At 41.6% G+C, this 10,394-nt stretch overlaps 1 protein-coding gene across 1 annotated transcript; it reads left to right on the top strand.

Annotated features, from left to right (window-relative positions):
* Nucleotides 1-570: 570 nt before the first annotated feature.
* Nucleotides 571-9,962, top strand: wdr41 (WD repeat domain 41). The gene is made up of 14 exons (XM_022768803.1): nucleotides 571-772; nucleotides 880-955; nucleotides 2,334-2,449; nucleotides 3,299-3,347; nucleotides 3,465-3,593; nucleotides 3,684-3,746; nucleotides 4,423-4,534; nucleotides 4,629-4,691; nucleotides 4,786-4,890; nucleotides 5,832-6,016; nucleotides 6,094-6,215; nucleotides 7,421-7,506; nucleotides 8,723-8,856; nucleotides 8,958-9,962. The coding sequence occupies exons 2-14, from the start codon at nucleotides 908-910 to the stop codon at nucleotides 9,096-9,098; spliced, it is 1,353 nt and encodes a 450-aa protein (XP_022624524.1). The 5' UTR covers nucleotides 571-772; nucleotides 880-907; the 3' UTR covers nucleotides 9,099-9,962.
* Nucleotides 9,963-10,394: the final 432 nt, after the last annotated feature.

The raw sequence follows: 10,394 nt of genomic DNA, 5'->3' as shown, positions 1-10,394 counted from the left end.
TTTTTGTGACTTTTTTCAGAGTGCTGTTGTTATTTTTTTTGTTCATTTTGCTTTTGTGGACATAAACAAGGAATAATAATGCAATAAATAAATTTCTTTTTTAGACATTAATGCATCAATTATGATCATTTTGATTAACTATAATTTTCTGCAGGACTTGCATTTTTACTTTAACACTTTAGGAGTGTGCCGGTGAATAATTTTGTACTTTTACTTCATTAAGATTCATTAAGATTAAGATACATTGTTGTATTGGTACTTTTCGTAATGTAAATCACCTGAATACTACTTCCGGTGGAGCCTTTTTTTAATGGAAAAAATACATTTTTCTTTATTATTCAAAGCATAATATATATAGAAATATATTAAAACATGTCTGGAGGTGATATTTAAGGAAACTTAATAAATTAATAAAATGCCACGAAGCTAAAAGTAGAGTCCTTAAATCTCTACATTCCCATCATAAAAACGTGATTTGGGGTACATCTGTTGTTTCTTTCACTTCCCAAATATAAATCGACCTGAATGAAGTTTGTCCTACAAAAGCTTCCGTAGTTGCAGTCACATGAATGATTTGTTGTGGTCGTGACTGAAATTCAGCTGTTATTATCATGTAGCTTTACACGTTACAGTGTCAACATTACGTTTTTCCAGCTTTGGTGAAATTATCGGGACGTTTCATGTCAAACTTTTCTCACAAGGGCGATAAATTGGACGATATTTGATGAAGTGACAGCGCTTTTTATTTTTTATTTTTTTACGCTAATGACCGGTAACGAAACCGCACACGGCTGTAGCGTTAGCTTGTTTGATTAGCCGTGTTTCTGGTCCATAAACAGAGATATAACTGTCTAAACTGGCTTTGTTCTGTGTCTTCAGCTAACGTTAGCTGCTAACAAACCAAGTCATGCTTCGGTGGATTCTCGGGGGTCGTGAAGCTCAAAGCTCCGTGGAGGTGAGATGTGAACAGTCATGTAACGGTTAGCTGTACTCGGATTTACTCAGGTACTGCACCTTAGTACTATTTCCAGCTCCACAGCGGGTTTACTCCACTAGCTGCATTTTTCTGACAGCCATAGCTCCTCTGATTTTATATAAAAACATAATATTGACATCTGTAAACATTAAAGGAATGCTTCCCAACCTATTTGCCTTGGGAGCCCTTCCAAAAAGAAAAGCAGGAGGGACCACATGTTTATCATTTCCACCTGTTGTTCCTAATGTAGAGGTAGTTCACCTCCTTAAAATCCTTCAGGTAAAGTAAAGAGCCGCAGTCACTGTTTGGTTGAACTGCACATAATCTTCTGAACAGGAATGATGAGACGTGACTTATTTTTAGGGATCACCAGCTGGAAATGATGTGAAACAGTGATTTTCTTTAAACTACCAGTTCTTCCAGCTGCTCGGATGGTTTCATTTAAATAACTGTTGAAGGCTCAGCAAAGTAAAATGATCCAGTATTTCACCAAAGAAAAAATTAGAAGATTTGAGAAAAGTCCAAAAACAGAAAACAAACTTGTGTGTCAAGTTTGTTTCCCGTCCCGTTAATCTTCTCATGACCCCTCAGATTTAACTTGTGACCCTCTGTAGGGGCCTGACCCCAACGTTTGAAGCCACTGGACTAGTTAACTGTATGTAAAGTAGTTAAAACCAGTTTCACCTTCAGCAGCTACATCATCACTCACAATGGTCGTTTTTGTATAATTTTCTGGTTTAATCTTTGTGTTCCACAAGTTTAATAAATATTATTTTAACGTAAGAACTTAACTGGTTTATTAGTCGTTAGACAGAAAAAAAGTGACTATTTTGATAATAAATTAATTGTTTTAGTCATTTTTTTAAGCAGAAATAGTGAAAATTATAAATATCTTCTTGTTTCAGCCTCTCAGATGAAAAGATTTGCTGTTTTTCTTTGTTATATTTCATCATAAACTAAACATCTTTGGGTTTTCGACTGTTTTTCAGATTTTAATGGGATTTAATTAACAACTGTTTCAGAAACTAATTTCAGAAACTAAATGATTGAAATGATGTCAGTTAATTGAGGAAATAATCTGTAGATGAACCTGAGACAATAATCGATAGTTGCAGCCTTTGACATTTAAATTATAAATCTGTCAGGTAAATGTAATGCAGTCAAAAGCACAATGAATCCCTATGGTAAGTATAAAAGTAGAAGTATAAAGGAAATACTCCCTTAAAATTGTACTGAAGCACAGTAATTGAGTTCCTTTGCACCACGGAGTGACCCTGCTCTACTCTCTCCAGCCCTCCTCTGTCTGCCTCCCCTCCTCAGCCTGTTCGTCTCAACACTTTCTCTCTTACGTCTGCAGAAAAGCCCCGTGTTGTGCATTGGCGAGGAACAGCCCAAAAACTGGTTCACTGAGCTGCAGGTGCTGAAAGGACATTTTGACATTGTTCGATTTCTGGTGCAGATTGATGACTTCAGGTAAGCAGACCACAAACCCACCCCCTCTCCCTTCCCCTCCTACCCTCCCCTCTTTTTTCTCCCCCTCCTTCTCTCTAACCTCTCTCCTCTCTACCCTTGGCTGGCCTCTATCCCCCTGTGATTGACAGGAGATCCTCACCTACAGCAAACCTACAGAGCATGACAAGAGCCCAATCATCACCACTATGTGATTGTGTGTGCACAGTACAGTATGACCAAAGCCCTTTAATGCTGTCCATACACACATACACACATGCACACACACGTATAAGGCTCCTGCACCTGCTCTCTTTTCTGCACTGCTTTGTGGAAGCATGCTGCACACTGGCATGGTACAGTGGCTCTGCATAAGTGGTCAGATTGGGATTTATAACAGTTCTAAGTATATGTGTGTGTGTGTGTATGTGTGTGTCAGGAGGTGGGGGTTGCTTCACGCCTGGTCTCCTCCAGTAATAACCCCCTCCTCTGGGTCTTGTCCTCTCCGCACACAGGTCCACAGTCGGGGGCAAAGGCCAGAAAATTTTCTCCGGATTGCTTTTGAAGTCTGAAAATATATCCTCGACAGTTCCTCTCTTCTCATTTTATCTCTCTTTTTTATCCGCTCATCCTGTCTGTTGATTTTGGGAGCAGGGAGTGTGGATGGTTCAGGGTCAAGGGGCAAGTGAAGGTGGTAAGCCCCGGGACAGATGTTTTTTAAGATTTCTCAGGTGGGAGATGGACCTACGGGAAATGATTCCTCACATAAATAGAGATTGTCTGGCGACGTTTGACGAGCCCAACCTGCTAAAGATGAGGCACATCTCCACTGAGGTGTTTGTGTCACACGAGTCTTCATCTTCTCTCTTCCAGATGTGCCTCGGCAGGAGACGATGGCCTTGTCTTGGTGTGGAATATCGAGGTAATAAGTTGCCGCTTCATTATTTTTGTGATGTGTGAAGTTGCACCCAACACGGTGGCACTAATTGCTAATTTTTATTTTTATTTCTTTGTGTGTGTGTGTGTGTGTGTGTGTTAGACCGGCGAGAGGCTGCAGGAGCTGAGGGGCCACTCCCAGCAAATAACAGCCATAACCACCTTCACCTGTAACGATGGACTCACATCGCACACCTCCCTCATCACCGCCTCCTCAGACAGGAGTCTCAGTGTATCCCCCCCCCCCAAACACTGAGCTCACCCATATGTGATTATTGTTGTTTGTGATTCAAACTTGATTCTCCTTAACCTTATTTGTCAGTTGTGGGATCCTGATACAGGCAACAGGGTCCAGACCATTTCAGATCTTCAGTCCTCTGTGAAGGTAAACGATAAACCTCTTTCATGCTCCTTGTAAAACTGCGATCGCATGAATGTGAATAAGAACCTGAGTCGCGGCCATTATTCTAGATCCAAAACACCACACAAAAAAAACACTTCCAACACGACACAGGTCTGAACCGAACACTGTCAGATTAATGTGACGGCAGCAGAACTGGGTAAAATACTGTATAATACAGTAAAGTGCTGGTGCAATCATGGCGCACTTGCCGGTGCCGGAGGGAGGAGAATTTTATTTCACCTGAGGCTTGAGAAATTGCTGTTCATGTGATTTGTAATTAGTCCATAATCCAGACTTTGCTGATGTTGTGTCTGTGTTGTCCACATCTGCTTTGTTCAATTCAAGGTGTCGAGGTACATCTGCTCTCTCTGTGTGTTCGCCATGACGATCCACTCTGAAAAGCATCAAACCAATAATATTTATTTTCTTCTTTTAAAAGATTAAAAGCAGGAAACGGGTTTTTAATAGTAACCATAGAAATATTAAATCAGTGTTTTATGTGTTTTATTATACACTTCATCCACACATTAGATTGTCATGTGTATTCCAATCATGGCATCCAGCTCCACTCTTACACTACACACTGAGGTTAATTGCTGCATCCACAGACTAATTATATTTGTGTGTGTGCGTGTGTGTGTGTGTGTGTCTCTCTCAGTGTTTGCTGGTGCTGGAGCGGCTGTGTGTGTGGGTCTCCGGCGGGGAGGAACTGTGTGTGTGGAACAAAGACTTTCAGCTGCAGTGTCACAGACAGAACCACAGTGACACGGGTAAGCAGAAGAGAAAACAAACAAACACAAAACACCTTCACCCCCGACTCTGCTGTTTGCACACAAACTGATTAATGTTGTCGGCATCTTGCAGGAATAACCGCTTTGATCGAGCTGCCCAAGAACTGCGTAGCTGCTGCGATGGATAAAGAAATAAGTGAGAGGACGTTCAGTACCGACAGAACATGATATGCACAAATAAAAGAAAACTTCATGGTTTTAAAAGAATCTGTGTTTCTTCTTCTGTGCAGTGATCTACAGGCTGACGGTTTCTCATGATTCTTCCGTGTCGGTGGCTGAACTCCGCTGTCTGTCCGACCACCAGGACCAGATTCGAGCTCTGATCAACATCAACGGTCGGTCTCTCTCAGGAAACTGCAGCCGACACACGAGCTCAACGCACTGCAACTTAAGAAAACACACGCAAAGAGACAAAACACAAACTAATTCAGAAAACATCTTCATAGATTTGACGACACACGTGCTGCAAATACTCACGACACAACGGAAGTGTTTCCAGGGGACACTAATAAAGTGACGGACCCGGCTGGGACCAAAGAGCCGGAGCTGTTGTTTTCAGGTTGTCCGTCCGTCCCATTCTCGTGGACACGATATCTCAGTAACGCCTTGATGGAACTTCTTCAAATTTGGCACAAACATTCACTAGGACTCAAGGATGACTTGATTAGATTTTGGGGTTCAAAGGTCAAAGGTCAAGGGGCGTGGTGACCTTGTGAACGCGATATCTCAGTAACGCCTTGAGGTGATTTCTTCAAATTTGGTAAAAACGTTATCTAGACTCATTGACAGATTGATTCGATTTTGGTGGCTAAAGGTCAGAGTTCAAAGGTCAAGGTCACGGTGAATTTACAAAGCATGACTTTGCCCTTGTGAACACAATATCTCAAGAACTCCTCAAGTCTGGCACAAACGTTCACTTGGACTCAAGGTTGAACTTTTTGGTGGTCAAAGGTCAAAGGCCAAGGTCACAGTGACCTCCGAAAACACTTTTTAGCCATTATTGAAGATTTCACACAGCAATTATGACAAAATTTCACACAAATGGTTCATATTTTACATTATTTTAGTGGAGTGGAGGAGGCAGAGAACCCTGAGGTGTTAATTCTAGTTTTTCTTTCTTTCTTTTGAAGTTATTTTTTTTGCCTTAATTCTGATAGCGACAAAAGTAAGAGAGAGAGAGAGAGGGGATGATATGCAGCAGAGGGCAGTGCGTTGGGCCTCTGTAGGTGTACACTGTGTATAATCCCAGTTCTGCTTGTCACCGTGTCGTCCTCAGACGGGCTCTTTGCGAGCGGTTCCCACGCGGGCGAGTTGATCTTATGGGACGCGATCGATTGGAACATCCTGGCCTATGAGCACATCCTGTGGGAGGAGTCACAAACCAGCGCCCAGGCTGAAATACGACTGGGGGCTCCCAAACCCAGCGAGATGTCCATCCAGCATCTGACCACCAATGGAAAGGTGAAGGTGGATGCGAGTGAGACGTTGATTTGTTGCTGTGATCCATAAAATAACGTAAAGGTTTGTGTGTCCTGCAGCTCATCCTGGCAGCGGTGGGCAGCGGCCTCTATGTCTACAGCATTCTCACCAAATCAGTGTTGGCCTACAGGAAGGTCGCCCATGACTCCAATGTCCTCCACACCATGCTGCTGTCTGACAGGTAACACATGCTGCATTCTTCTTACACCTTCATGCCTCTACCTTCTTTAAAGTGACAGAAAAGTGACAGAAAAGTAGGATTTCAGTGTGATCAAGTTCAGAAGATGATTAGTTTTGTCTTTGGATAAATAGTTTATTTTCCGCTGATTGCTTCTGTGAGTGATATCTGCTTTGAGACCGAGCGCAAGAAGAATTTTCTCCATCATGAAACCTGGATTTGGAGACTTACAACAGTGTAAATGATGAACCGGGCAGCCAGTGATCCCTTTTAAACAAAGCAATCTATACTCGTGACCCCCTGCCTTGAGCTGTGTACTGCTGCCAGCTGTGACCTGTTCAACCAAAGACTGACTTTTTTTATTTTTTTTTCCTGGAGACGCATCATTCAGTCGTTTACAGCAACAGAAAGAGAGAAACCTAAAAAGACTTACACAGGTTGGGTTACATATATCATATCTTTATTTTTTTTCCCAGTTTTTCCTCTTGTGTAATCGTCACGCAGCATCTCTGGTTGATCTTCCTCTTGGCAGGAAACCAGTGATCTAGTGGTCTGGACTGAACAGTATCAGTGTGCAACTACCCGTGTTCTTTACTAGAAGCTTTTCGAGATCTTAAAGAAGCTTTAAATCCAGTTTGTTTGCTCCCTCAGTGAAACACAAAACGTCTGTTAATAGTTTGAAGGTAACTTCTCTGGAACAGTCGCACGGTGGTGCAGCGCGTCGGCAAGATACAGTTCAAAATCTCAGAGAATATTTGAGCTCCTTTTATCATAAATTTGTTAATTTTCTCTCATAAATTTACCACTTTAATCTCAGAGATTATGTGAGATTTTCTTTTTTGTAAGTTTCCCCAACAGTGGCCCTAATACAGCGTCGTACGTTTAGCTGTGAGATGATGTTTTCTCATTTAAAAAAAGCAATCAGCTCAGTGTATATGACCTTCACTTCACTGTACATGTTGCAGTGAAACTAGTGTCTCAGTAATTTGTCAGTTCTGAAATGGGCGCACAGGAACCTGGATCCTCTCCGTGAATCATCTTTAATGTGCGGTTTCCGTGATTCGAACGTAATGTCTGAGGAGATCACCAGGCGACAACAAACAAACGTAAAGCCGGGGGTTCAACACGGATCCAGACAGAAGAGCTTGTGGTTATTATTCAAGCAGCTGGTAGACTAAACTGTGGCTGTGACGCCGTCTCTGTTTCAGCGAGTTGATGTCCTGCTCCGAGGACGGCAGTGTGAGGATGTGGGAGATCCAGGACCTGCCTTTGCCCGCTGAACCTGCCTCTCCAGGTGAGACACACACACACACACACACACACACACACTCTGCTGATAGGATGATTCTGTACAAACATGTAGACGTAACAGCATCGCCCCATTTTCCTCCTGTGGATTTATCATCATAAGGAAACTGGATCTCGTTCCCAGTGACGGATTACGTACATGTGAGTGTGAAAGACAAAGTTCAAAGACCTCCATCAACTTGTGTGTGTTTACAGTTGTGAGTTTTGATGTGTGGGTGGTGTGGAGGTGCAACTAATGCAGTCCAGATGTGGTATTGTGTTCATCAAAGGGGAAGTGTCCTCTCCCTGCACTCAGGACTGGGGTGATGGTGTACAGTGGAGTGTTTGTGTGTGCGGTTGTTCGTGTCTTTGATGGTCTGACTGTCTGCAGTCAATGCAGAGCTGTGGTGAGCAGATCTTGGCCGGAGAGAACAGTCAGGACAATTATTTGTCTGTTGTTTGCTTTATGTCTCTCTAGGAAAACCAGAAATCAATCACTTGCATCTCCTGTGGTCTTTAAAGGAAAATTGTTGTATATTTCAACCTGGTGTTTTTCCCATAAATGAGACTTTCACAAAACTACAATGTAAAGTGAAAGGAGCTGCAGATAGTGAAGAACCCACAGAGAACTTTCAGCCACCTTTGCTCAGCTCTGTGGAGCATCGTTTAGCTCATTGTTTTGGTTTTATCTCTACAACTTTACACTCATCTGCTTTGTTTCCAGCAGCAGCAAACAGCTGTTTTCAATGAAAAGCCTCTAAAACCTCACTGTAAGATAAGAGCTGGTTCCAGCAGAGGGCAGCATAGTGAATGAAAAGGAAAAATTCTAACATTTTTCTATCATGATTAAAGGTGGTCATTGCGACTCTGTCGGTCTTGCTAATTTTGCATTTACCTCCTTCATTGTATAAAGATTCAGGAAACGAGGACTGAGGACAAACGGTTTGTATCACTCTCACATGAATCATTTCAAACCGTTCCCTCTGAGTTTGATTGAAAGTATCTGCCTGGAAAAGCCATTACGGCTAAAAGCACAGGGATCTACATCCAAGTCAACTTCCCTTTCACAATACATGGAATTTTTAATCCACAGTAAATATAAAAGCATTGATTACAGCAGCTTTAAATTCACAGGCTCAATTGATCAAATGTAAGAGTAGTTTCTCCCTCAGACATGATAGTTTGTTTAAGTTCTGTCTCCTCTTTCATCCATTATCCTACAGGGTTCTTTGGGATGTGGACTTTTGGCCGGTCGAACAAACAGGCCGGTCCTCCGTCAAAGAAAATCATGGAAGTCCCCAACATCCGGATGCTGGAGTTGACGGGCGACCTCATCGGACACTCGGGGGCGGTCCAGGTACGATCTTATGATGTACAAACAAACAAACTGTGTTCAGCTCCAACGCGCCGTGACAGCATTAGCTTTAATGAACTGAATCCCTGTCGTCTCCCTGTCAGATGTTTGTGAGCTTCCAGGAGAACGGTCTGGTCACGTGCTCGACGGACCAGCTGCTGATTCTGTGGAAGAACGGCGAGAGGCAGTCCCACCTCCGCAGCCTGGCACTTTTCAAAAAGCTGGAGGAGAACGGAGGACTGTGAACTTTGACCTTTGAGCCTTTAAAAAGGAGAGTTGGGAGGTTGATGCAGGTCACGAATAATTTCAATTAAGTGTAATGATGATTGTTGTTTGTGTTTGTTGATACTGTAACGGTTGTTTGCCTTTTGACTGAAAACACGTGTTTAACTTAAATTTTAAAAAAAACTAAGTAAATACCTCAGAAACAGACAAATTTGTAATATTTTTTATTTCAAGCCTTGTGTGTTTAAACGCTCTGACACTGATGTGAAGCATCAACAGGACTTTTCCTGTTAGGGGTCACACGCTGGTGCCTGCACTGGTCACTACACCTGTACAATCTGATGCAATTCAATACAACAGATCTGCTGTAACTCCACCTTTATAAAGTTTATACAATTCAGTTTTTGTTGGAAATGTATCAATTTGAATTATGTGTTTATTACTGCAGCCATATATGGAAGCCTTTAGGGGACTAAAATTATAATGGAATTCCACAGTAGCATTATAATTTTCCACATATGTATGTTAGTAAAAATTTAAATGAAATGACGGGATTATATTGAGGGGTGTTTTCTAAGGGGGGTCAGATTATTATAAACACCCCTCAATATGATGCAGTCCAGAACAACAACTGTTAGTTGTGACCTCAGTGCTAAAGCTTATAATTGAATGAAAACCTTTATCACAAGGATCAGGCATCAGGCTGTACCTAATAAAGTGGCCACTAGTGTTTGTTGTTGGCTGCTGCAGATCTAATTTTGGTGCCTCTTCATGTTTGGTTTCACAGCTCTCCCCAAAAACCCTGTTGTGATCCCCTAGACGACCCGTTGTCCTGTGAGTGGAATATCTCTTGTACGGATTAAACAAACGAGGTACAACGTTAATTGGTGGGCTATGCATGAACGTTCATCCCATTCTTGTGAACATGATATCTCAGTAACACTTTGAGGGAACTTCTTATATAAAATACTATATATATGTTTTTGGGCAGATATGAGAGTGGTAACAATTTTATTGTTCATAAAATGTAACAGTATTATAGTAAGGCATAAAAATTAAAAAAAAAAAAGTCATAGTATAGTAAGGCATAAAAATGTCAAAAAACATCATAGTATAGTAAGGCAAAAAAATGTGAAAAAACGTCATAGTATAGTAAGGCATAAAAATTGGAAAAAATGTCATAGTATAATAAGGCATAAAAATTGGAAAAAATGTCATAGTATAATAAGGCATAAAAATGTCATAGTATAGTAAGGCATAAAACGTCATAGTATAGTAAGGCATGAAAATGTGAAAAACCATCATAGTATAGTAAG

This window comes from Seriola dumerili, unplaced genomic scaffold (genome assembly GCF_002260705.1).
Source record: "Seriola dumerili isolate Sdu_G_001 unplaced genomic scaffold, Sdu_1.0 BDQW01001845.1, whole genome shotgun sequence".
NCBI classification, from domain to species: domain Eukaryota; kingdom Metazoa; phylum Chordata; class Actinopteri; order Carangiformes; family Carangidae; genus Seriola; species Seriola dumerili.
Note: the sequence above shows the minus strand (reverse complement) of the source record. Positions and strands in the feature narration are given on the sequence as shown.